Source organism: Neolamprologus brichardi, unplaced genomic scaffold (assembly GCF_056152115.1).
Source record: "Neolamprologus brichardi isolate AB-2024 unplaced genomic scaffold, ASM5615211v1 NODE_ptg000038l+_length_1369362_cov_1, whole genome shotgun sequence".
Lineage (NCBI taxonomy): Eukaryota > Metazoa > Chordata > Actinopteri > Cichliformes > Cichlidae > Neolamprologus > Neolamprologus brichardi.
In genome coordinates this window covers 870,976-894,561 of record NW_028270040.1, presented here as the reverse complement: position 1 = coordinate 894,561, position 23,586 = coordinate 870,976, and the positions used below count along the sequence as shown (strand labels likewise).

General features: G+C 45.3%; 2 protein-coding genes across 5 annotated transcripts in view; one reads left to right on the top strand and one right to left on the bottom strand.

Annotated features, from left to right (window-relative positions):
* Positions 1-3,937, bottom strand: part of atp6v0a1b (ATPase H+ transporting V0 subunit a1b) — a 29,939-nt gene extending 26,002 nt beyond the window's left edge. For all 4 annotated transcript variants that reach the window (XM_087837002.1, XM_087837003.1, XM_087837004.1 and 1 more), the window contains exons 1-5: positions 3,847-3,937; positions 1,904-2,060; positions 1,699-1,777; positions 1,528-1,625; positions 1,274-1,402 (exon numbers count right to left, since the gene is read on the bottom strand). In XM_087837002.1, coding sequence (XP_087693128.1) covers positions 1,274-1,402; positions 1,528-1,625; positions 1,699-1,777; positions 1,904-2,020 — 423 coding nt within the window. In that variant the 5' untranslated portion in view covers positions 2,021-2,060; positions 3,847-3,937. The remainder of the gene's footprint in view (positions 1-1,273; positions 1,403-1,527; positions 1,626-1,698; positions 1,778-1,903; positions 2,061-3,846) is intronic.
* Positions 3,938-9,532: 5,595 nt separating this feature from the next.
* The window catches only part of cavin1b (caveolae associated protein 1b), a 29,597-nt gene continuing 15,543 nt past the window's right edge, over positions 9,533-23,586 (top strand). The window contains exon 1 of the mRNA XM_006801637.3: positions 9,533-10,360. Within this exon, the coding sequence (XP_006801700.1) occupies positions 9,830-10,360 (531 nt within the window). The 5' untranslated portion in view covers positions 9,533-9,829. The remainder of the gene's footprint in view (positions 10,361-23,586) is intronic.

Sequence of the window (23,586 nt, the reverse complement as noted above, 5' to 3'; positions counted from 1 at the left end):
TATTTGTTCAACAGGAAAGTGATCCTAATAAAATAAAACAGCAAAAACATCACTGCCAGAGCGCACACAGTACAACAAGGACAAAGGCAGGACTGAGGCCATACAGCACAGACACACAAGGGAACAGGTGTGCAAACATACAGGTGAAAACAAGGCAGTGAAACTGAGTGCAACACACACTGGACTACCAAAATAAAACAGGAAGTAAGGTAACAGAGACACCGGGAAACAGGAGCTCCACACTAGAACCATGAACAGAACTGGGACCAGGCCAGGACAGAGAAGCTGGTTTGTGGGTCTGTCTCCACTCTGGTGCTCAGCAACAGAGAAGCTGGGCTCACATTAATGACTGACTATTGAAGTTTTCCCATCATTTCTTTACCTCCACAAACTCTTTGTGGCTTTTGCAGTTAGTTTTGGGTCCTTTGCACTGTGCTGTGTTATCAGTGTCTGAGCCCTTCACAGTAGCACTGGTCACTTTGGTTCCACCCGTCCCAGTATGTCCCAGTATGTCCCAGTATGTCTGTGTGCAGACTGTGAGAGTAATCAGTGCTCCTTGTTGTAAACTAGGCTAACGGTGGCGGTGGACTCTGACGGGGACACGCCTGCCTGAGTGTTTCTGTCCTGTTACATGTTATGAAAGGTTTTTTCCTAATCATGGAAATAATTCTGCCATCATGCACTTTGTCTTCTCTCAGGCCTGTTGGTGCATGCAGTCATCCATGCTGAGTTAACCACCTCCTTCCTGTCTGACGCTGCAGGTTTATCCAGCCTAATGATGCCCGCCCTCACCTGCACTAACATCTCTTTGAGCCTCGTATTTAAAATTACCTTTAAAAGCAGCGAAAGGCATAAAACACAAAGTCCAGACTTTAAACCAACTTCAGACGTCGTGTCTGCTTCCTCTGGCCTCACCAGGCCTGCACCACTGACAGCTGACTGATCTGCTGTCAGTCCCAGAAACCTGAAGGCCTGGGACTGTTTATGGACAAAGCTGCAGCTCTTAAATCAAATCTTTCACAAATGTCTTGAATTAAAGCCAAAAGTCTGAACTTCAATAAGATCCTCGATGTTCAGACGTAAAACTGCAAAACTGTGTTTGTCCCAAACCTTCTGGAGGCCCAGCAGGCGGCTCCAGACAATCCCTTTGACTGCAGTGTTGTAGCAGCAAAGCTGATGTCCTCGTCTGCTGTCTGACTGCTGCCTTAATCGACGCATAAACAAAGCCACTCTAACACCTTTGTTCTTCTGTGTCGTGCATGTGTGAGCAAACCTCGTTAAAAAACTGCTGCGTTCGATGGAGGATGTGTTTGAGCTCCGTCAGCTCCAGGAAGTTCTTCTTCAGGGCTTCCTGGTTGGTGTTTATCTCCTTCAGTTCATTCTCCAGCTTCTCAAATGTGGCCTGACAAACACACACAGTTGATTGTGATAATGTTGACACGTTATTTTGATAGATACAACAGTTTGTACCAACTCGATAAAAGCGATGGACAAGAAGGGAACACTGTTTTGGAAACGGCTGATTACCTCCAGATCAATCATGTCTCTGGGAAAAGGAACTTCCGGGTTCTCTCCAGTGTCCACTGTCGGGATGTTGGCTTTTTTGATCTCCTTCTCAACAAACCCTGTTCATCGAGGAAACTCAGTGATTACCTCGTTACCACAACAAGGGAGCAGAAAGTCAGACTCAGCACTCACTCAGCTTCCTGTCCATCTCCTCGCAGCGCCTCACTTCATTCACAAACTTGCGCTGGAACACGTTTACATCTGGATTCAGCTGTTGTTAGAAAAAGAAACACATGTTTCAAAATGGATTACTGGGATTTGTCCTTCACCAAAACCAGCTTACACCATGATGAGCAAAATGACTTTTACATGTCAGTCTGGCACCATTCATACTCACATCTCTAAACTGGACCATGCCCAGTTCTCCCAGCTCGCTCACACAGCAGTAGGCTGCCTCTGACTGGAGAAAGAGCTGGGCCAGAGTCATCTCCTCACTTCTGAACAGTTCCCCCATGATGACCTCTGACCTCCACCTCAGCTAGGATCAACAAACACTGCAGCAACGACAGGAAGATTCAATAACAAGCACACAGTGCACAATAACTAGATAATATAGCAAATATACCGTAGTCTCATTAAACTTGACTGCACTCTTCAGACTCTCCTATAATAAAGCGTAGCATGGTTTCAGGTTTATACAGGCTGCAGGTAATCATTTTCTTCAGTGTTTTATCTGTAAAACAATCAAATAGTTATTTATGTCTTTAAACTGTGTTTGAGCACAAGAAAGCTCCAGGTGAACACCCTGGGGGGGCATTTCTACACCTGTCCTCTCTGTGGGGGCTTCATCGGGGTCACCTCCCACACACCACAGACATAAGACGTAGTATTAGGACCAACAAAAAATATTGTTGGTCATTTGGTTGGAGCCACAACACTGATGCTCTGTACAGGAAGGGTCAGAGCAGACTCTACCTGCTGAGGTCATTTGGAGTCCAGGGAGCGCTTTTAAAGACCTTCTATGACTCTGGTGGCATCTGTCATTTTTTACAGTGTGGTATGTTGGAGCAGCAGTTTCTGCAGCTCCTTCCTCCCTGCAGCTGTCAGACTGTACAATCAGAACTGCTCCCAACAAACATGGAGGTTTACATCAGTGCTGTAACTGCAATAAGTTAATTAACCGATTCACACTACAACCTGGTTTGCCTCTTACCTGTAATTATTTTTATTTAATTTAATAACTGTACAGTACTCTCTGTTTATAGTAACCATTGTCCTTAATGTAAATATGTAAGAAAAATTGTGTATATTTCTGTTCTGTGTCCTGTGTACTGTTTGTAGTATATTTGTCCTTTTGGCTGCTGTTACAACCAAATTTCCCCTTGTGGGACAATTAAAGGATTATTCTATTCTATTCTATTCTATTCTATTTTGAGAATAAAGTGGGAAGTCTGTTTTGAGAAAAACACTGAAATGTTTGGCTGCTACAGCCTCGACACACAGTCTTGTTAGATGACTTGGTGACACTAATGCGACACAACATCCTCCTGGTTGCATGAGGGTGCAAACATCCATAATCTTGCATCTGTCCATCATCAGCTCATTTTGTACGAGCTCTCAGGGACACACTTTAAGCTGCACGGTGCTGATGGAAGCGCACAGCAGCAGGAAGTCAAATTAGACGAGTGCACTGTAAAAACCAAAAACCCCACTGACACGCCACAGACAGGAAACACCACACACACCTCATAAATCGCATAGAGGATGAATGCGCTGGCAGGAGTCTGGTTTTAGCAGGTCGTGTACTGTAAGTAAACGGATGATGCTAGAACAGGCTAAAGATGCTAATGCTCGTCTGTCAGAGCGGCTTTACGGGCACCAGGCCCCACGACAGGCTGGGCTCCACATCTCAGGACGATGAAAGCCACATAAGGAATCACCAGGATTAATAATCATCGACGTCATACATGTAGTTCCTGTTGGTGCATCAACAGAGGCTTACAGAGCATCGCTGACGTCACTGCATCCCTGCTGATGCAGCTCCGTCCTTCACTGCTCAAGGACGCTGCTGGCTCAGGCCTACAGCCGCTTCATTCATGCTCGTTTTAAATATGAATATCTATAAACAACGACGTAGCTCCGCTGTGTGGCAGGACACCAAGTGCCCCGCAGCCTCATCCTGCCACCTCTGTGAGAACACGAATCACTGCTCGTCAAACTAACCTTGAAATAAGCCTCACTGCAAACACAGAGGAGCTGACCACCGCCTCACAGCTCCCACGGACAAACGTGGACTGTGGTTCCTAATCCTCAAACATCCTCCACAGTATCCACACTCACCTCACAAGCTGCAGCTCAGCCCTCTCTGCACACTTCAGTCTCCTCCTGGATGCTGCGGTGGTCCTGCGCTGCGTCAAGTTACACTTCAGCAGGAAACGTGTGCGATGGAGGATTTCAAAGTAAAATGACTGCATCTTTATCTCAGATTTCTTTCGTTTTGACGATGGACATAGAAGTGAACTCGAACTTACACATCTCAGATGTGAAGGATGCGCAAAACACGCGAATACAGCAAATGGGGGAAATCAGTTCAATGGGGATATATTTAGAAAATGTTGAAGGTTTTTTTGGGGTTTTTTTTGTTTTTTTAATTAATTAATTAATTTATTTATTTATTTTGAAAATGTTGAAGGCGATTCACGGCTTTTCTGCGGGATACATCCCTTTGACCTATCACAGTGTGCGGGGTCGATTCTTACTGCTCCCACCGAGCCCTGATCTCTGAGCATTTTGCTGTTGGATGGATGCAAACTGCATTTCGTTGCCCTGTACCTGTGCATGTGCAATGACAATAAAGTTGAATTCTATTCTATTCTATTTTACATGAAGACACAGAAACACTGAAAGAGAGCAAAAGCATCAAGAAAACTTAGCTTTGCATCTACACGTCGTTTTAGCTCCCAAATCTTTCATGAAGAGCTGCATGTCAAGTTCTGATTAACTGTCATGTTCTTACTTGTGCCTATACGATGTTTATGATGCCTCCTTTCTTATTACTACCAGCTAAAGAGCAGAGCTGCCAGAGCCCCTCTTAAGGTCTAACAGATGCTGTGTGCACGACTAGCCAAATGTTGAGTCAGTACTAATGAGAACCTGTAGAAAGTTTCCTATTACGAAAGCCACAGTAGTAGTTTCAGCATCTCTCAGTTCCACATGGTGCAGGTTTAAATCAGGACACTGGGAAGCTGCCAGTGAGCAATTCTGGAGCAGGAATTCCCTTAATGTACATAAACGACCACAGCAGACGACGGGACGGAGCAGCTTCTGCCTCATTCTGTGTGCCATGTGTTTTTCATAACGTGTGCCATGGAGATGCCTTCAATAACCAAACATGACTGCATAACTGAACGATGTTGGCTGGATTTCCACAGAAATAAAATCTTTTAAAAATCATATGTTAAAAGCTTTTGTTCTCACAGCTTCTTGACTGTTATTATGAAGCAACTTATTTAAGTAAACAGCTTTCACCTTTGGGGTCGCTGTCATGGCGTAGAGCAGCGGTCCCCAACCCCCGGGCCTCGGACCGGTACCGGTCCGTGAGTCGTTTGGTACCGGGCCGCGAGAGTTGAGGCTCAGGTGTGAAATGAATAGTTTTCAGGGTTTTTATCGGTTTTCAGCGTTATTTTGTTATCGGTTTTATCGTTTTTCCTGGGTCTATTGACGTGTGTTATGAATAAATCTTCTTTTTTTCTGTAGTTTTATTTTGTTGTATTTATCTGCGACACCTTAAAGGCCGGTCCATGAAAATATTGTCGGGCATAAACTGGTCCCCGGCGCAAAAAAGGTTGGAGACCGCTGTTGTAGAGGGCAGAGGTATCCTGTCATCATTAACACTCAAAGTCAGTGCTTCAGTAAACTGTCTGTTCTTCACACTGACTCAGTCAGAGATATGTACATTTGCGAAGTTTTGTTGCTAAAATTATATTAGAAGAGATGAGAAATAATTTATTTATCCCAGAAGCTGAGAAATGATTGTGGCACAGCAGTTAAAGCATGAAAACATTTACCAACTCATTAAGATACAACATCAGAGAACTAAACAGGTCAGATGACAAAAACAAAAATAAAATACAGTAAAGAGTTTAATTAAATAAGCAATGAATGAAGTGTCTTAAATATGCAAATGAAGGTTAAATCTGAAATGAGTGCAGGTGTTGTTGCACGACGAGGTCGACCTGCATCTGTCCTGGTGGCAGTGGAGCCGAGGTGTTAAGGATCGTTCATAGCCACAGTCACTTGGTTGAGCTCTGTTCAAACTGTGCTTTGACTTAAACTGGGTTCAGACAACAACAGCAGTGATGAATTCTCTCTGCAAGGACTCACTGTAACAGCCAGCAGGTCAATAATTAGACCGCAGAAAGCTTCTTTGCAGTAACATGTCTACATTTCTTCTTACCATGTAGATCACTCACTGCAACGAGACACCTGACAGTCTGTGTTTGTATGTAAACACTCCAGTGTGTGTCTGCAGCAGTTTCTGGGTTGAGTGCACTGCTGGGGCAGGAACTGGAGAACAGAGCTGATCAGCTGATCACTCCATGGCTCTGAGAAAAAACACAAAGACATCATCTACAGAGACAGTGCCCCATAAGGAGACAGCTCTCCAGCAGGTCATGGCTGACTGGAGCTCCATCAGTAAGGACATGGTGATGGAGACGAGTCATCCTGCTGTATGTGAAGATGAAAATGAAGTAAGACTTGGAGCATACCTGCTGAAGCTGTTTCTGCTACTTTATAGTCCCAAATCAAAACAACAGTTACCTCAAAGCACTTCACATTGTAAGGTGAAGACCCTACAATCATACAGACAACAATCAGATGAGCCCCTGTGAGCATCACTTGGCAACAGGGGGAAGGGAAAACTCCCTTTGAACAGGAAGAAATCTCCTGGAGAACCAGGCCCATCTACAGTGACAGGAAGAGAACCAGAGATTAATAATAACTAACGATTAGATGTAGAGTGGTGTACAAACACAGGTGAGTGAAGAGGAAATGCTCAGTGCATCATGGGAAGCCTCCTGTAGCCCAGGCTGCCATCCTGATAATAACAAATGACAGTAGTCCAGCCTACAAGTAATAAAAGAGCCAAGCACCATAACCTGAGTTTTATCTGAATTTAGAAGCAAAAAATGGTCTTCATGACATTCCTACAGGTGCTTATCATCTGGCTTCATAGACAGATATCATCTGCATATAGGGATGGGAATCCACAACTGGTTCTTGTAGAGAACCTGCTCCCAGCAGTCCAGTTCCTTGGAAGCGTTAGTCTGCCTGCCTATCGATCAGTTTATCTGTTCTTGCACTACCATCAGCTGATTTCAGAGGAGGAAATAGTGGCGCAGTTTAGAGCATATGGACGAGACTTTTATTATTGTAGGAGAAAGGACTGCTGCAGGACAGAAACAGCTGCATCATACTGTTAACACAACTTTGGCTCTTAGCAAGCACCTGCACAAACAGCATGCTAACTCTAATAGCTAAGAACGCAGAGTGATGCTGAAGCTGAGGAAGTGACCCAGCCCAGCGATAACGTGAGCTGCTGCTGAACAGCAGTCAGGCTGCATCTTCTACCTGTTCATGTTTCTACAGTAGAATCACCGTGACAACCGTCATGAAGTCTCTTTGTTTTCATCTTTGCTTTGTGCTCCGACACACTCAGAGAAAGATCACGTGTGAGGTCATCAGGATTGTGTTGGTGTGTGTGACTGTAGCCTGTAGGTTTATATTGTTCACTGGTAATTATGTGACAGTGTTCAGATCATCTTACAGAGAAACATGAAAGTAACGAGTCGTACACGACTGTCTTTATCCTGAAGTAACTACTGCATTACTTTAAAGACAAGTGTTCTGGCGGCGCGTGAACAACGCGAGGCTCAGTGTCTCTCCAGAATCTGCTATTTAGCGTTTTTTTATATATTATTGCTAATATATATTGTAGTATATCTATATCACTAAAGCACTTCTGGATGGATGCAAACTGCATTTCGTTGCCCTGTACCTGTGCATGTGCAATGACAATAAAGTTGAATTCTATTCTATTCTAATATGTGTGTTCACTTTTTTAACATCACCGATCACAACAAAGTGGGAACACCTGCAACATGCACGGATGTTCGATCACACAGCATGTAGTTAATGTGCATGGATGTCTTTGATGATGATGGTGACCCTCAAACTGGAGCCAATGAGAATCGATAAGGAATCGAATCAATTAGTGATATTGATAATGAATTTATAATCACTAAATTCTTATCAGTTCCCATTTGCATAACTGTCACGATTACGAGTGCATGACTCAAACACAGGACTCTGAATGAGCTTATTTACACAGGTGTCACCAGGTGAGATATACACATATATACAGTGCTGGGGGGACGAAGCTGGGTCCAGGGCAGCCAGGGGAAGGTCCAAACTCCTCTTCACACGCTGACTCACGGCAATCCACACAATAATCCAGTCCAAACTCACTCTTACGCTTATCCACTCAGGGTCCACGGGGAAGGAAATCAGGCCAAGGTCCAGGGACTCTATACACAGAGAGAGGCTGACGTCAGCACCAGGAGAACACAAGGACATCACTGGGTTACACTGAGGAAGTAGCACAACGACCCAGGAGGAGACTCGTCTGAGCAGTCAGTGATGATGGATGCAGGTAAGTCATCATAATGTCCCGTGCCCTTTGCAAGCACCATCTGCACCTGTAATGTGATTGCTTTATTTCAGATTGATGATGTGAATAATCCTGCTGATCTGACCCAGTTGCAGATGCAGCGCTACTTCCTGTCACAAATTACACGACAGTGCTTGAAATGAGGAAGATTTACCAGACGGTAACCTGACTTTCAGAATATTTCCTTGAGACATGTTTGATATGTAACGTTTATTGCAGATGTGACTTCTTGGTTAGTAAAGACATCATACATTTCCTCCACAGCACCTCAGGGTAGTTTTCTTTTCTGTGGAGAGAAGTTTATACTTTATCAACGTCACGTGTAGAAAGAAATGTCTTTGGAGCCGACACAGCCAGCTGGCGCTGACTCACTCACTATGTGTTAACAGACCTCTCTGCATTGAATCATATCTGTTATTAACCTCTGTCTCTCTTCCACAGCATGTCTTTATCCTGTCTTCCTTCTCTCACCCCAACCAATCACAGCAGATGGCCCCGCCCCTCCCTGAGCCTGGTTCTGCTGGAGGTTTCTTCCTGTTAAAAGGGAGTTTTTCCTTCCCACTGTCGCCAAAGTGCTGCTCATAGGGGGTCATATGATTGTTGGGTTTTTCTCTGTATCTATGAAGCGCCTTGAGGCGACTTTTGTTGTGATTTGGCGCTATATAAATAAAATTGAATTGAATTGAATTGAATTGAATTGAATTGAATTGAATTGAATTGAATTGAATTGAATTGAATTGAATTGAATTGAATTGAATTGAATTGAATTGAATTGAATTAAGCCTCGGTCTAAAAAATAGTTGGTCTGAACTTGTGCTGCAGTCTAAACAAGCTCTCAATCTGAACCCCAAAAGGGCCTGATCGCTACGACTCAAGCTGTTGTTGAAAACTTTGGGACAACTTACCCTAATAGTATTAAATGTTAGACTGTAAGCTGGTAGCTTTTCCAAGCTGCTTTCTATTCTTTGTGTTTTTCATCCACTGCTGCTTTCCATGTCGTGGAGAGCAGGGAGACAGGAATGGAAACAAGAATAGCTCCAGCTCGGCATTCCTCCTCCGGCTGTGCCTCAGCTTGTATACGAGCAGATCAGTGCAGCTCTGCTAACTATTTCAGCCACGCTGATGGGACGGGGCTAGGCCATGTGGGTGTGCCGTCGAGTCATGAGGGGCTGGACTTAGGTGGAGTCATACTGAAATTTGTAAATTTAGGGAGGAGATAAAGGAGGGGTGTGAGGAGAGGAGGAGAGCCCAGTGGAAAAAAGGGAGGGTGGGTTGGAAAAAAAAAAGCGCTGCCGGCTGTAGCTTGACTGGAGGATCTCTCTGCCTGGTGAGCCATTTACATCCTAACGCTCATGTGGTCACATCCAGCATCGCTCGCCCTGATCACTGACTCCAGGAGCTTCAGACAGAACGGACAGATAGCGAGAAAGACGGGCTCTATGCATGTGTGCTGGAGAGGGATCAGAGAGTTTGTAAATAGGAAGTAAAAAAGCAGAGCAGAGGAAGACGCAGGTGGGAAGATAAGGAGGGAGAAAGTAATCCAGAAGAAACTGTGGTGAAAAAGGTTGATTACACTTTATAAAATCTACCAACATGGCAGCCATGGACGCACTGGAGTTTGGAAGTGCCCAGCTGGAGCCTCAAACGCTCACTGAGATCTCTGATGATGAGGTTAACCTTCCACCTTCAGATGATGAAGACAACGCCCTCGCCGCAGCCAAGAAAGAGCTGTCCACAATGGGCACAGAAGGGGACGCCGCCGAGGACAAAGATGACGGCGTTAAAGCCGATCCACAGGTTAACGGGGTCATGGTGCTCTCGCTGCTCGACAAGATCATCGGGGCGGTGGACCAGATCCAGCAGACCCAGAGCGGGCTGGAGGCCAGGCAGCAGGAGATGGAGCGTACGGTGACCAGCATCCAAGGCGAGCTCACGAAACTCACCAAGAGCCACAGCACCACCTCCAACAGCGTCAACAAGATGATGGAAAAGGTGCGCAAGGTGAGCGTCAACGTGAAGACAGTGCGCGCCACGCTGGAGAAGCAAGGAGGCCAGATCAAGAAGCTGGAGAACAACGAGGCGGAGCTGCTCAAGAGACGCAACTTCAAAGTCATGATTTATCAGGTGGGAGAGTGTTTGTGTTTCAGTATGTGTCAGTTTGATGTGGGAGAGAGGCGGGTGTGGTTCATGGATGGACCGAATAACCGAGCAGGGTTTTGGTTTGTGAGCCAAATCACTGAAAACTCCCACAAAGGTGGTTTAGTCTGGTGAAGGTGTTGCTGGGATGCTGAGGGAGTGGTTCTTACTGGAAGCTGCTTTCACTCTCAGACACACCAGTAAGACTTTCTCTGGACAGATGATAAGAAAGAAAGTCTGACCTTTGAACTACTCTGACAAACAAATGCAACGATAGTGTTTTTGTTGTACAGACGCGCCCTCGTGTTGCACTTCAAACACCACCCTGATCATCCACAGACTTTTAATTTCCTGAAAAACAAAACAATGATCTTTTAACAGAAACGTTTCTGCATGGAAATAAAAGCAGAGAACTGTAATTATTATGTAATAAAGGAGCCAAATGCTCGTGGAAGTGCATTAGAGTGAAGCGATCAACCAACGACAGCATTAGACTGAGGAGGATGAAGAGTTTGTAAATCATGAACCAAATGACTCCAAATCACACTTAATAATTAAAGTATGAGCCGACAGAACAAAGCTGGAGCGATGGTAACAATTACTGCACTCACACTTATTTATCAGAAAACACAGCGTCCTCTCTTTCTCCAATTTATGATCCATTTCCTGAGTTCCTGAGATCTTATCATTAATGTCCTACTGGCATTAAGTTATTAGACGACACAGGGAAGCAGAGATCGTGTGTGTGTGTGTGTGTGTGTGTGTGTGTGTGTGTGTGTGTGTGTGTCTGCAGCTCCACCTTCTCAACACCAAAACTACAGCAGCTTCAGTTTGCAGCACAGGTGGCCTGCAGGTATCTCTTCCATAGCATGCTGTATGTAGCACAAAGAGCCTTCACCTACTGGCAGCCAGAGTCAGACGGTTCAGAAAGTCATTTCAGTCTTTCCTCACTATTTCTAAAAAGATGGAAAATACCACGAGCATGCGTCAGGATTGAAGCAGAGGATTGGGGGCAGATGTTTCTTTTAAGAAGAGCATGTTTTTTTCTTTGAGGGGAGCTGAGGAGAGCCCTGTTTCTTTTTTTAGCTTGAGAGGCTGCACTGTGATGTGTAATAGCTTGCAGCTTTTTGCACAGTGGCGCGAGAACATTCAGAGTTTCCACCCTTGACTCAGACATCGTGGCTTGGACCCACCTCTCTCTGTTTCCCTCAGTCCAATGAGGCTCCATCTTAGGCGCTGCAGACTGCCTGACTGCACACGGTCGAACTCTGTGCTAACACACTTACACAACGCTGCTGGCTTCTGCGCCTCGCTGTACGAGTATGAGACTTTTTTAGCAGTCAGCAGATAAGCAGGGCAGGACTCTGAGTGCAAAACAAACTTATCTTTTCATCACATATGAAGGAATTCAATGACTGAACTGTTTCTCAATCTGAGAACATCGTAAATCTACATTTTAATTAGTCCCCGATAAATTGTTGAAGTTGAGGGCTGAAAGCTTCCAAAACAGTCTGTTTGGAATATCAGAGGTTGGGATTTTGCTAACGTTAGCCAAGCGCCCTGCCCCTGTGGCGAGAGAAACTCCCCCTGAAATGCCAATCACCGGCTCCCTCGCTAACTCGAAACACTGGCTTTGGCTACAGTTGCCAACTATGACATAAGATCAGATTCATCTTCATTAAACAAGCAAAGCCACAATGTGTTGTTCTGTTTTCAGTTTTCTCCTCTGTTGGCCTTTCAGGGCAGATTCTTTTTAAAAGTCAGACAGTAAACACTTGGCCAACACCCCAGCACGGGACACACACTGATACTTGGAAACATTAACACTGTCAACGTCTTCGTTCAGTCTGAACACAGAGGGCAAACAGATGTGTGACAAATTAGAGGAAAAAACATGTCTGAATAATGTTTTGGGCCATCGTGTGAAGAGTCTCCTGGTGGAAAACCAACACTGTTCATGTTCACAGTGTTTGGATGAAGGTGCTGTCTGTCATGCAGATCAAAGATCACAGGAGAAGAGGGCCCCGTCATGCTGGAGGTGACCGCACATATTCTAAACCGTTCTTTATTGTGTATGGGGGGGGGGGGGGGGGGCGGGGCAGCAACTAAACCTAAAGTAGAAGTGCATGGAACCACAAATGGATACATAGAGAACAATCACTCTTTTATCCTGTCTTCCTTCTCTCACCCCAACCAATCACAGCAGATGGCCCCGCCCCTCCCTGAGCCTGGTTCTGCCGGAGGTTTCTTCCTGTTAAAAGGGAGTTTTTCCTTCCCACTGTCGCCAAAGTGCTGCTCATAGGGGTTCATATGATTGTTGGGCTTTTCTCTGTATCTATGAAGCGCCTTGAGGCGACTTTTGTTGTGATTTGGCGCTATATAAATAAAATTGAATTGAATTGAATTGAATTGAATTGAATTGAATTGAATTGAATTGAATTGAATTGAATATGCATATTTTCAAACATCAAATGTGCAACATTGTTTCCACTACTTGTAAACCATTTGGGGAAAATTTAGGATATTGAATCTCAGCTGCAAACGCTGCAGTGTCTCAGGCGCTCACAGGAACACTGATCTTATATGGACTGCTTCTACCTGAGCACCCAAAACGCTTTACACAACCTCATTCACACAGGCACATCTAACATCACTGTCACACACTGAGAGATGCATCACAGAGCAACTTGGGGTTAGGATCTTGCCCAGGTAGAGAGAGTCTGGCATCCCAGGAATCAAACCACCGACCTTCCAGTTAGATCGGCTCCACCTCCTGAGCGTTAGCTCATCCTATAACAACATGTAAAAGTCTACATACTGATGGCTGTGCAGAAATATGTGCTGACGTGATTCCAGCATTAAGGTGACACGTGGAACATGCACCACATTTAAGCATCACCATGAGCCTAACACAATGCTGCTGTTCAAAACAATATACACAAAAGCAACATCTATTCAATTCAATTCAATTCAATTTTATTTATATAGCGCCAAATCACAACAGAAGTCGCCTCAAGGCGCTTCATAGATACAGAGAAAAACCCAACAATCATATGACCCCCTATGAGCAGCACTTTGGTGACAGTGGGAAGGAAAAACTCCCTTTTAACAGGAAGAAACCTCCAGCAGAACCAGGCTCAGGGAGGGGCGGGGCCATCTGCTGTGATTGGTTGGGGTGAGAGAAGGAAGACAGGATAAAGACATGCTGTGGAAGAGAGACAGAGATTAATAACAGATATGATTCAATGCAGAGAGGTCTGTTAATACATAGTGAGTGAGAAAGGTGACTGGAAAGGAAAAACTCAATGCATCATGGGAATCCCCCGGCAGCCTACGTCTATTGCAGCATAACTAAGGGAGGATTCAGGGTCACCTGGTCCAGCCCTAACTATATGCTTTAGCAAAAAGGAAAGTTTGAAGCCTGATCTTGAAAGTAGAGATAGTGTCTGTCTCCTGAATCCAAACTGGAAGCTGGTTCCACAGAAGGAAGCCAATGAAGGGAAGCCAAAACAGGAGAAATATGCTCTCTCTTTCTAGTCCCTGTCAGTACTCTTGCTGTAGCATTTTGGATTAGCTGAAGGCTTTTCAGTGAGTTTTTAGGACTTCCTGATAATAATGAATTACAGTCGTCCAGCCTGGAAGTAATAAATGCATGAACTAGTTTTTCAGCATCACTCTGAGACAGGATATTTCTAATTTTAGAGATGTTGCGCAGATGGAAGAACGCAGTCTTACATATTTGTTTAATATGTGCGTTGAAGGACATATCCTGGTCAAAAATGACTCCAAGGTTCCTCACAGTGTTACTGGAGGCCAAGGTAATGCCATCCAGAGTAAGAATCTGCTTAGATACCATATTTCTAAGCTTTTCAGCGCCGAGTACAATGAACTCAGTTTTATCTGAGTTAAGAAGCAGAAAGTTTCTCATTTCACATACTAACCAACTAACTAGCCATACTAACAGCATTAGTATTCATTTAAATGGCTTTACTGCAGTGCTGAGAATATATTTCCACAGCTTGGATTGCTTCACTGTGTTGAAACGTTATTACAAAATCAGGACGTAGTGGTCTAACCCCGAGGCTCTGAGTGTATCTGCAGCCTAGAAACACACAGTTTTCTGATGTCTCAGGTATTTCCCACTCTTCACTCAGACTGCTGGTTCCCTGAGGAAAGGCCCTGGCCTGGTGCTCTGCTGGTAATAAAAGCACAGGTGCTGTTACAGGGGCCGGCTCACACAGTGAGGAAACAGCACGAGGGCTTTGTAGTGAAGCACAGGGGCTGAATCTGTGCTGTAGTCCGATGCGTCCCTGCTAGGCCTCCCTCACAAGCTGAGATTGATATAAATGATGATTCCACCACGAGTGAAGGCTGCCGTTGACTTCAGGTGTCATGTATAGTTTAATATATATGTAAATGCACCCTGGAAGACTAATGATCACAGAGGATAGCAAGGTTGTGTCTTTCCTGGGTTTTATGACCTCAGTCATATTAAATTATATGTCGATTTACAACCAGTGATTACAGCCAATGAAAGTAACGCCACACCATGCTGTGTGACGCGCTACGATGTGTATGTGGAAACTAACCAGAGGGCGTTCTGTCAGCGCATGAAGCACCTGCCTCCCTGTTAGCATGAGCCGCTCTCCTCCTCCGGTGTGTGTTTGTGTCAGCCTGTGTGCGCTTGGCTCACTGAGCTGCTTGTCCAGCAAGCCTGAGATTTACTCTCTTACATCTGTGTTCAGATCCTGACAGCTGAGGCCGTACGCTGCCAGACGAGAGCTCACTGCACTCAGTGAGGATCTGGCCTGGAATGTGATCCTCTGCACCGCAGTAGCGTGTGGTAAACTTATCAGGTGCTTATATGTGTAAAGAGTTTACACGCAGTGAAAATGATCACCTTGCGTCTTGCATTGTTTTGGTTTCCTGGCTCGTATCTTTAAACGCCATCAGGTTTCGGATGCAGCTGACCACAGGAAACATCAGCACAGCTCGCAGCTCTACTCTCCCACCATCACCAAAGTACACAGCATGTTTTTCTTAGTCCACATCACACTTGTTACGTTTCACATCACTCTGGGATCAACAAAGTCTTTCTACAAGCTCCTCTCATCACTCCAGCTCTGCTCTCTTCCTTCAGCTTTAATCATCAGTCACATTTGTCTATTTTAACTTAAAGTAACCACAGGTAGCAAAACTCTGTTGACTTTAAACTTTTCTCAAACTCGAGGCAGCCAGTGAGCATAGAGGTTTAGGATAGGGATGCAACGATACCAATTTTTTCAAACCGATACGATACCGATACTTGGATCTGAGTACTTGCCGATACTGAGTACAAAAACCGATACTTCTACCACACACACACACTGCCCGTGGATTTTCTCTTGACATTTTTCATCGCTTTTCCAAAACCCGAGTTAAAGTTGGCTGTTCCACACTGCTGACATTTTGTTTAGCCTAGCTACAGCAGCCTCCAGTTTCTCTTTTTATCTGGAGCTGCCAGTCTCACTCGCCTAACCCTGTGCCTGTTTAGTGTGGGATGTCCCCCTAGTGGCCAATCTAAAAAACTACAACAGAAATGACAAGCCACCCTCTGATTAATGAAATAAGTTGGTATCGGTTCATGGTATCGGTTAACTTTTACGAGTATGAGTACACACACATTTTACAGTATCGGCCCCGATACCAGATACCAGTATCGGTATCGGTGCATCCCTAGTTTAGGAATATCTGCTACTGACAGCAACACAGTGACGTGCTGTGTGGACGCAGCTTTAGCTTTTATTATCTCGTTGCTGCAGATGTCCATGCTGTCACACTTAAACACACCATCAGCTCCACTGACCTGCAAAAAAATAACTCGACAGCCAATCAGTAGCTAAGAAAATGTGCACCCACTGATTACTGATTACTGATTACTGATTACTGATTACTTTGCCCTGCTAATAGCCGTTTCTTGTGTGAAGTTTAATTTTTGCAGTTTTTTAAAAGCTCAGTCAGACGTCTGTTCAGGTCGTGGTGCTGAGTGAGAAGCTTGTTTCCATTGGTGAACATCGCACTCCTCTGTGCACTGAACCATGAACACCTTTAAGGACAGACTGTTTTATAAAGTTCAGTGTGCTGATGTTTCGTTTACACCTGAACACATGTGGCTCTTTGACCTGAAGCCAGCTAGTGGCAGTATATCCAGGACAGTGCCTGCTGGTTTTTCCATCCCTGCACTTTAAGTCTAAATCTGCTACAACAATAAAGACTGTGGGCCCAGTGCAGCAGGTTGGCCTGAGGGGCTTCATTCCAGCACTGTGAGGAGGAATGATAGATAGCATGTCAAGAAGAGGAGGTGTGCATCCATACCTCCTCTTCTTGAGGGAGTGAATGGGTGTGTTACGATGAAGAGCAGGGATCATATTTAAACAGCTGATTCATTGCACAGGCATCCCCAACTCTCCACTCTAACCTCCACTCCTCCTGATGTGGAACCAGTCACGGCCCCATTCCTCCACCTCCCCTCACTCCACCCGCGTCACACCTCATTCCTTTTTCTCCCACTTCTGTCATTCAGATCAGCTCCTCTGATGAATAAAGCGCTCGTATTTAGTCCTGAAGATTCAAAGCTAATCATGGGAATGACAAATGATTCACGTGGAGGTTTGAACATGACCACGATCTGTAGCTTCATTTATACTCCAGTCTAAAGGTTCTAGTCTGTAAACTAAATCAAGAAGGTGTGGGTTTTTACTTAGGATATTAACACAAAGTAGCTCTCCAGGTGTTTAAAGTGTGTGTGTGTGTGTGTGTGTGTGTGTGTGTGTGTCTAATGTGCTAAAAACTGCAGCCCTTTAATGTAAATGTAAAAGGTCAGGCTTCAAAACTACAAACTGTCTAACTTTAGAACAAACTTTAAAGTATGTTTGAGCCTGCTACACGATTTAGTTTGACCTCTGTCCACATCTGTGGATACTTTCCATTTTATAACAACTCTAAGGGGAGGGCTTTTCATAACTGCACCAGCTGGATCGTGGTTATGTTCAGAATTAGGACTGTGGCTGTTTTGACTCCCAGGTGTGATGCCACAGGTAGCTGATAACTGTTGGTTGGTGCTCTGTTAATCAGGTTCACTCACCTGGACCTCTTGTTTGTGCTGCTGGTGCCCCAACCAAAGACGGATAATCTGGTTGAATAAAATGGGATTATATGATTTTAGGCTGTGTTATTTAAAATGCCTTTGATATTCATAAATCCAGGAGCGAGTGTTGGGCTCAGGTCTCCTGCTCAGTGTCCTGTTTGCTGTTTTTAGCTATTCTGGTAATAAAATGAGCATCCTCAGAGTCGAACGGTTTTCAGAACGAAGTCAGTTGGTCTCTGTGCAATGATGTATTAACATAGCTTTTTAATGGAAGTCCATGCATACAATAAGATGCATAGATCATCTGACTTTAGAGGATTTATTACCACAGCGCCGTACGTCTGTGGAAAGAACATCGCACAAACAATCTGTCAGAAGACATTTTGCTCATCCTCAACCTGTTTCAGCTCTACTTCCCTCTGCGTTTACAATTTGAAACACCTGTTTCTGCCACACTCAACATTTCAGTCAGGCATGTTTACATCTACCATCCTACTACGTGGGTCACAGCATCAGTCAGACGTTATCCTGAAAGTTTTGCTTTAACCGGGCCTGCAGCGCTGTAAAGTAAAAGTCTGAGCCTGGGAGCCTCTCGGCTCTGTTTTGCATGTAAATTCATCAAGTGAACCCATTCTTCTCACTCAGGTCGGTCCAGGTCCATATATGGACATGTGAGCCTCAGTGTTCCCTGCTCATTTTACAGGCTGGATCGTGTGTAACATTGTTTCAGCTGCACCAATGTTTTCAGGCTTTGGCACAGTAGGAGTGGCAGGAATGGGAGTATGGAGTCCCTGTGTAGGGGACATTATTGACTAACATGATAGGACAGGAAAGAGGGGATGAGGGTGAGAGCAGAGGAGACAGAATGGCAGAACAATCTAAAAATAGCAACTATCACATACTTGTTTGATTGTGAGAAGGAAAAGGCCTTTAGGAGATGTTCCTGTTTGTGTCGGAGACTGTGGCGTACTTGTTCAGATTTGGTTTCTGCCTGATTCTGAATGAGCCTTACACAAATAACATCATCCAATATTACAGTATAAATCATGAACTGCGTGTATAATCATCTGTCTTATTGTAGTGCTTTAGATATTTCAGTTTAATAAACTTCTTTGTTATTCTTTCAGCTATTTCAGAGCGGCTTGCTGTGTAAAGTCTGAGGCCTGAGTCGTTCTAGTATTTCTTTTTTACTAACATTTACTTTCCCATATAAGCAAACTGGATTCTTAGCTGACTGTTAAATGGAGACGTTTTACCTGTCGAGGGAATTCAGCACTGTTATCATCACAGCCGTGTGCAGCATAAACACAGAGGAGCCCCTGAGTACTCTTTGTCAGACCATCACTGAGCTGCGACACACACACACACACACACACACGTGATGCTAATACCTGCACATAGGCAATAGAAGCCTTACAGCACTGCTTTGAATGCACTGGGACATGTTCAGAGCTGCTGCCACTGATAATCAGCACACTAATGTGGACAAGTAGTATTGCAATGATATTTGCTGACATCCAGAAATGCACAGAAGACCACTGTGTCATGAATAACATCTCCACTAGCGCCAAAAAGAAACCATGGAGCAGGAGGTCGCTAAAAGCTAAAAGTGCAGAATACTGTTTTCAGATGTGGTGATGAGGCTGAGCTCAGAACAGCGAGAGCCGACCCTAACCGTCCCGTAAGAACAGCAAAGTGTGCCCGTACTGGAACGCATCAGACCCCAGTAACACCAGGTGCATGTGGCAGAGGACAGTGGTAACACTGTGTGACAACACCAGTGTTGGTCAAGTTACTCGAAACTTGACCAACTAATTACTGATTACTTCCCCAAAAAAGTAATCCCGTTACTTTACTGATTACTTATTTTCAAAAGTAATTAATTACTTAGTTACTTAGTTACTTTTTAAAAACACGATTTACAACCTCAATAGGTGATAAAGTGATAGATCTTTCAGCCCAATTCTACTTTTTCTACATAATCATCATACAAAATGTAATCAAATGGAAAAGTCTCTTTTTAAAACTTGTTTTATTAGTTTTAATCTTTTAACTTTATGCATCAAGCAAAAATTTAATTATCTGCAACATTCTCTGACTGGAAGAAATTAGTTTAACATTTAAACCTATTTTCTGCACATTCCAGCACATAAAATAAAATATTTTGTGTGTTTACACTCAGTCTTTCAAATAGATGCAAGTAAAACACAGCAGAAAATAAATAAAGTCAAAGACTAGCGGTCCTGTTGCTCTATTTTCACCTGTAAAGCAGGAGTGGGGTAGGCGGAGGGTTACCCTGGTGCAGGTGTGCAGCGGTCAGTGGAAGAATCCGCGAGTTTCTCTGTGAGTTTCCCATTACGTCGTAGCTACTCGGTGCTTGTTTGGAAGTTTAGGGTTTTTTTGCTGTAAAAAGAAGTTTTCTTCCCACGCACAACGGACACTAATGTTTTTGTCACTTTTTATGGAATCAAACTCAAAGTAAGGTCAGTACTTCCACGCTTTAAACGCTGCACGCTCATACTCTCTCTGCACTCGATATATGATCCACTGTTGATCTGCACACAGCTGTTGTCATGAACGTCGCACTCGCTTACGTCACTGTCATGAGACATTCTCGCAAAAAATCACGGTTTTAGTAACGCAGTAACGCAGCGTTCCTACGGGAAAGTAACGGTAATCTAATTACTGTTTTTGCAATAGTAATTACTTTACTCGTTACTTGAAAAAAGTAATCGGATTACGCGTTACTGCCCATCTCTGGACAACACAAACCTTCCCAACTAACTCAAAACCCATTCTTCACCCTGATGAGAAGGCACTGAATCTCAATGTGACTGATGTTCAAAAAACTCTGAGAAGAGTGAATGTACGGAAGGCAGTGGGCTCCGACACTTCAGCACTGATAATTAGAAAGTGTGCTGACCAGATGACATCCATCCTCACTGGAGCAAACTGTTGTTCATGTTTCTACCACTAGTCTGTTTCTAGTCTCCCAGTATCCCAGTAGCCCCACATGCTGACTACTGCCCTGTTGAAGTAACTCCCATAATGATGAAGTTCTTTGAGAGGCTGGTAAAGGACTACATCATCACTTGACCTGTTCCAGTTTGTTTCCCAGCCAGAGGATACCATTTCCTCTCTCCTACACTGAGCTTGGCACATCTGGAGGAGAAGAGTCACGTACGAATGCTGTTTAACTCTGCTCAGCATTCAGTACCATCATCCTCCAGCAGCTGGTGAGCAAATTGACCCCCCAGGTACCCGTACCCCAATGTGTAAATGGTTGCTGGACTTCCTCACTGGCAGACCTCAGTCAGTGAGAGTGGGAAACAACTCCATCTGCTCCCTTCAGGGCTGAGTCCACAGTCCACTGTTGTTCTGACAGCTGACTGCAGCCTGGCATCTCCTTCCAATCACATTATCAAGTATGCAGATTACACTACGGTGGTGGTACTCATCAGGACAACAACGACCTCTCCTACAGAGAGGAGGTGAAGCAATTGGTGGACTGGTCCAGTGTTAATAATTTGATCTTAAACATAGATAAGACCAAGTGGAACATTATCGACTTCAGGACAAAAGAGTCCAGTCATTCACCGCTCATCACTGAGAACAGTGCTGTGGAGGCTGACAGCAGCATCCAGTCAGATAACAGTTTGGGACAGGAACTGACATGACTGACAGCTACTGGCTGAAGAAGATAGCCAGTCTGGAGGGGTACCTCCTATCACAGGGCAGAAGAACCCTGACCATTAAAGATGGCGCGGCCACATCCAGACGCCTTCCTGACCGCTCCGCTCAGACTATGCACCTTTTTAGTGGTTTACTTATTTTTTGCTCTGGTTTACCTCCCAAAATCCTCTAGTTTTATAGTCTATGACAGCAGATCACTTGTAAACATCGGTGACAAGGTTGCACATTTAATCTTGGGCGCTTTTAAACCCGACCCATCCTGGCTGCCTGAGATACTACGCAGCGCAGACAACAACAAAGGACGGGCCACTCACCCCAGGTGCAGAACAAAGAAGCGCCGGGGGAAACGTGCTGGCGTTCGAAATAAACTAAGACAGCAGGCGCATCACGCACCACTGCCCAGCATCCTACTGGCCAAAGTACAATCACTGGAGAACAAGCTCGATGACCTAAGAGCAAGAGTCACCTTCCAATGGGACCGCAACATTCTGTGCTTCACAGAGACATGGCTGACCCCCACCGTGCCGGACCAGGCCATAACTCCGTCTGTTTCATTCTTTGTGCTCCGCACGGACAGAACGGCAGAGTCGAACAAAACCAAAGGTGGAGGAGTGTGTTTCATGGTAAACAGAAAGTGGTTTGATGCCAGGAGCATTTCTGCTCTCTCCAGCGGCTGCTCGCCACATCTGGAGTTCCTGAGCATTAAGTGCCGCCCTTTCTGTCTGCCCCGTGAGTTCACCTCGGTCATCGCCACAGTGGTCTACATCCCACCCCAAGCGGACACAGGTATGGCTTTGTCCGAACTACATGATGTGCTGAGTTGGTTTCAAAACAAGGACCCGGGCGTAGCCCTCATTGTAGCAGGAGACTAAAGCAAACCTTGGACAAGTCATGCCGAACTTTTACCAGCATGTCTCGTGTCCGCTGAGGGGGGATCGAATTTTGGACCACTGCTACACGCCATTCAAGCAGGGCTACAAAGCTGTCTCACACCCGGCTTTTGGGAAGTCTGACCACAACGTCATCTTCCTCATTCCCCAGTATAAACAAAACATACGGAGGGAAGAAGTAACCACGAGGGAGGTGAAACATTGGTCTGCCCAATCAGAAGCTCAGAATCAGAATCAGAAGAGCCACATTCCCAAACCAGAAACCGTGGGTGGACAGATCGGTCCGCACTGCAGTGAACGCCAGGACCGCCTCCTAGAACATGGGTCTCGCCACTGGCAATATGAGCGCCTCCTACGGCGTGCAGCGAGAGATACCAAATGCCGGTACCGGGAGCGCATGGAGTCTCGCTTCAACCGACACACGGAGTATGTGGCACGGACTATGCACCATTACGGACTACAAAACCAGGGACGCTGCACCGATCAATGCCAACTCTGCATTCACCAACAAGCTTTACCAGTTCTACACCTGTTTTGAGATTAGCCAGGCGGCTAATGGTAACTACCGCCTGACTACCGAGGACAGTGCCGTCATCAGCGAGAGACCGGTGATCAGCATCGTGGAGCATGGCGTCCGAGCTGCTGTGCTGACCAGCTAGCAGGTGTGTTCACTTCCAAAGTCTGTGGTCCCCACATGCTTCAAAAGATGCCCAAGAACAGCAAACCCCCATTCCCGAACGATTATTGCACTGACCTCGGTAGTAATGAAGGTGTTCGAGAGGCTGCTGAAGAACATCATCTCCTCCTCCATCGCAGACACCACAGATCCGCTCCAGTTTGCCTACTGACCCAACAGATCCACAGAGGACGCCATTGCCCACGTCCTGCACACCACCCTCAGCCACGTGGACAAGAAACAGGGTAACTCTGTGAGAATGCTGTTCGTTGATTACAGTTCAGCGTTTAACACAATAGTGCCTTGCAGACTGTTCACAAAGCTGAGGGATCTGAGACTCAACAGCCATCTGTGTGCATGGGTGTTGGACTTCCTCACTGGCAGAACTCAGGTGGTGAGGGTGGGTAGGTGCATCTCCGACAGCATCACCATCAGCACGGGAGCGCCATAGGGGAGTGTCCTCTTGCCACTGCTCTACTCCCTCTACACTTCAGACTGTGTGGCCACCCACGGCTCCAACACCATTGTGAAGTTTGCTGACGACACAGTGGTGTTGGGCGCCATCTCCAACAATGATGAGGCGGCCTACATGGACGAAGTGAAGAATCTGGCATCATGGTGCCAGGACAACCACCTCCAGCTGAACGTTGGCAAGACCAAGGAGCTGGTGGTGGACTTCAGAAGGAGTCAGCACAGAGACTACAAGCCCATTATCATCAATGGAGCTCCAGTGGAGAGGGTGCAGTCCTTCAAGTATCTTGGTGTCCACATCTCCTCAGACCTGACATGGTCTGCCCACATTCAGGTCCAGACCAAAAAGGCTAGGCAG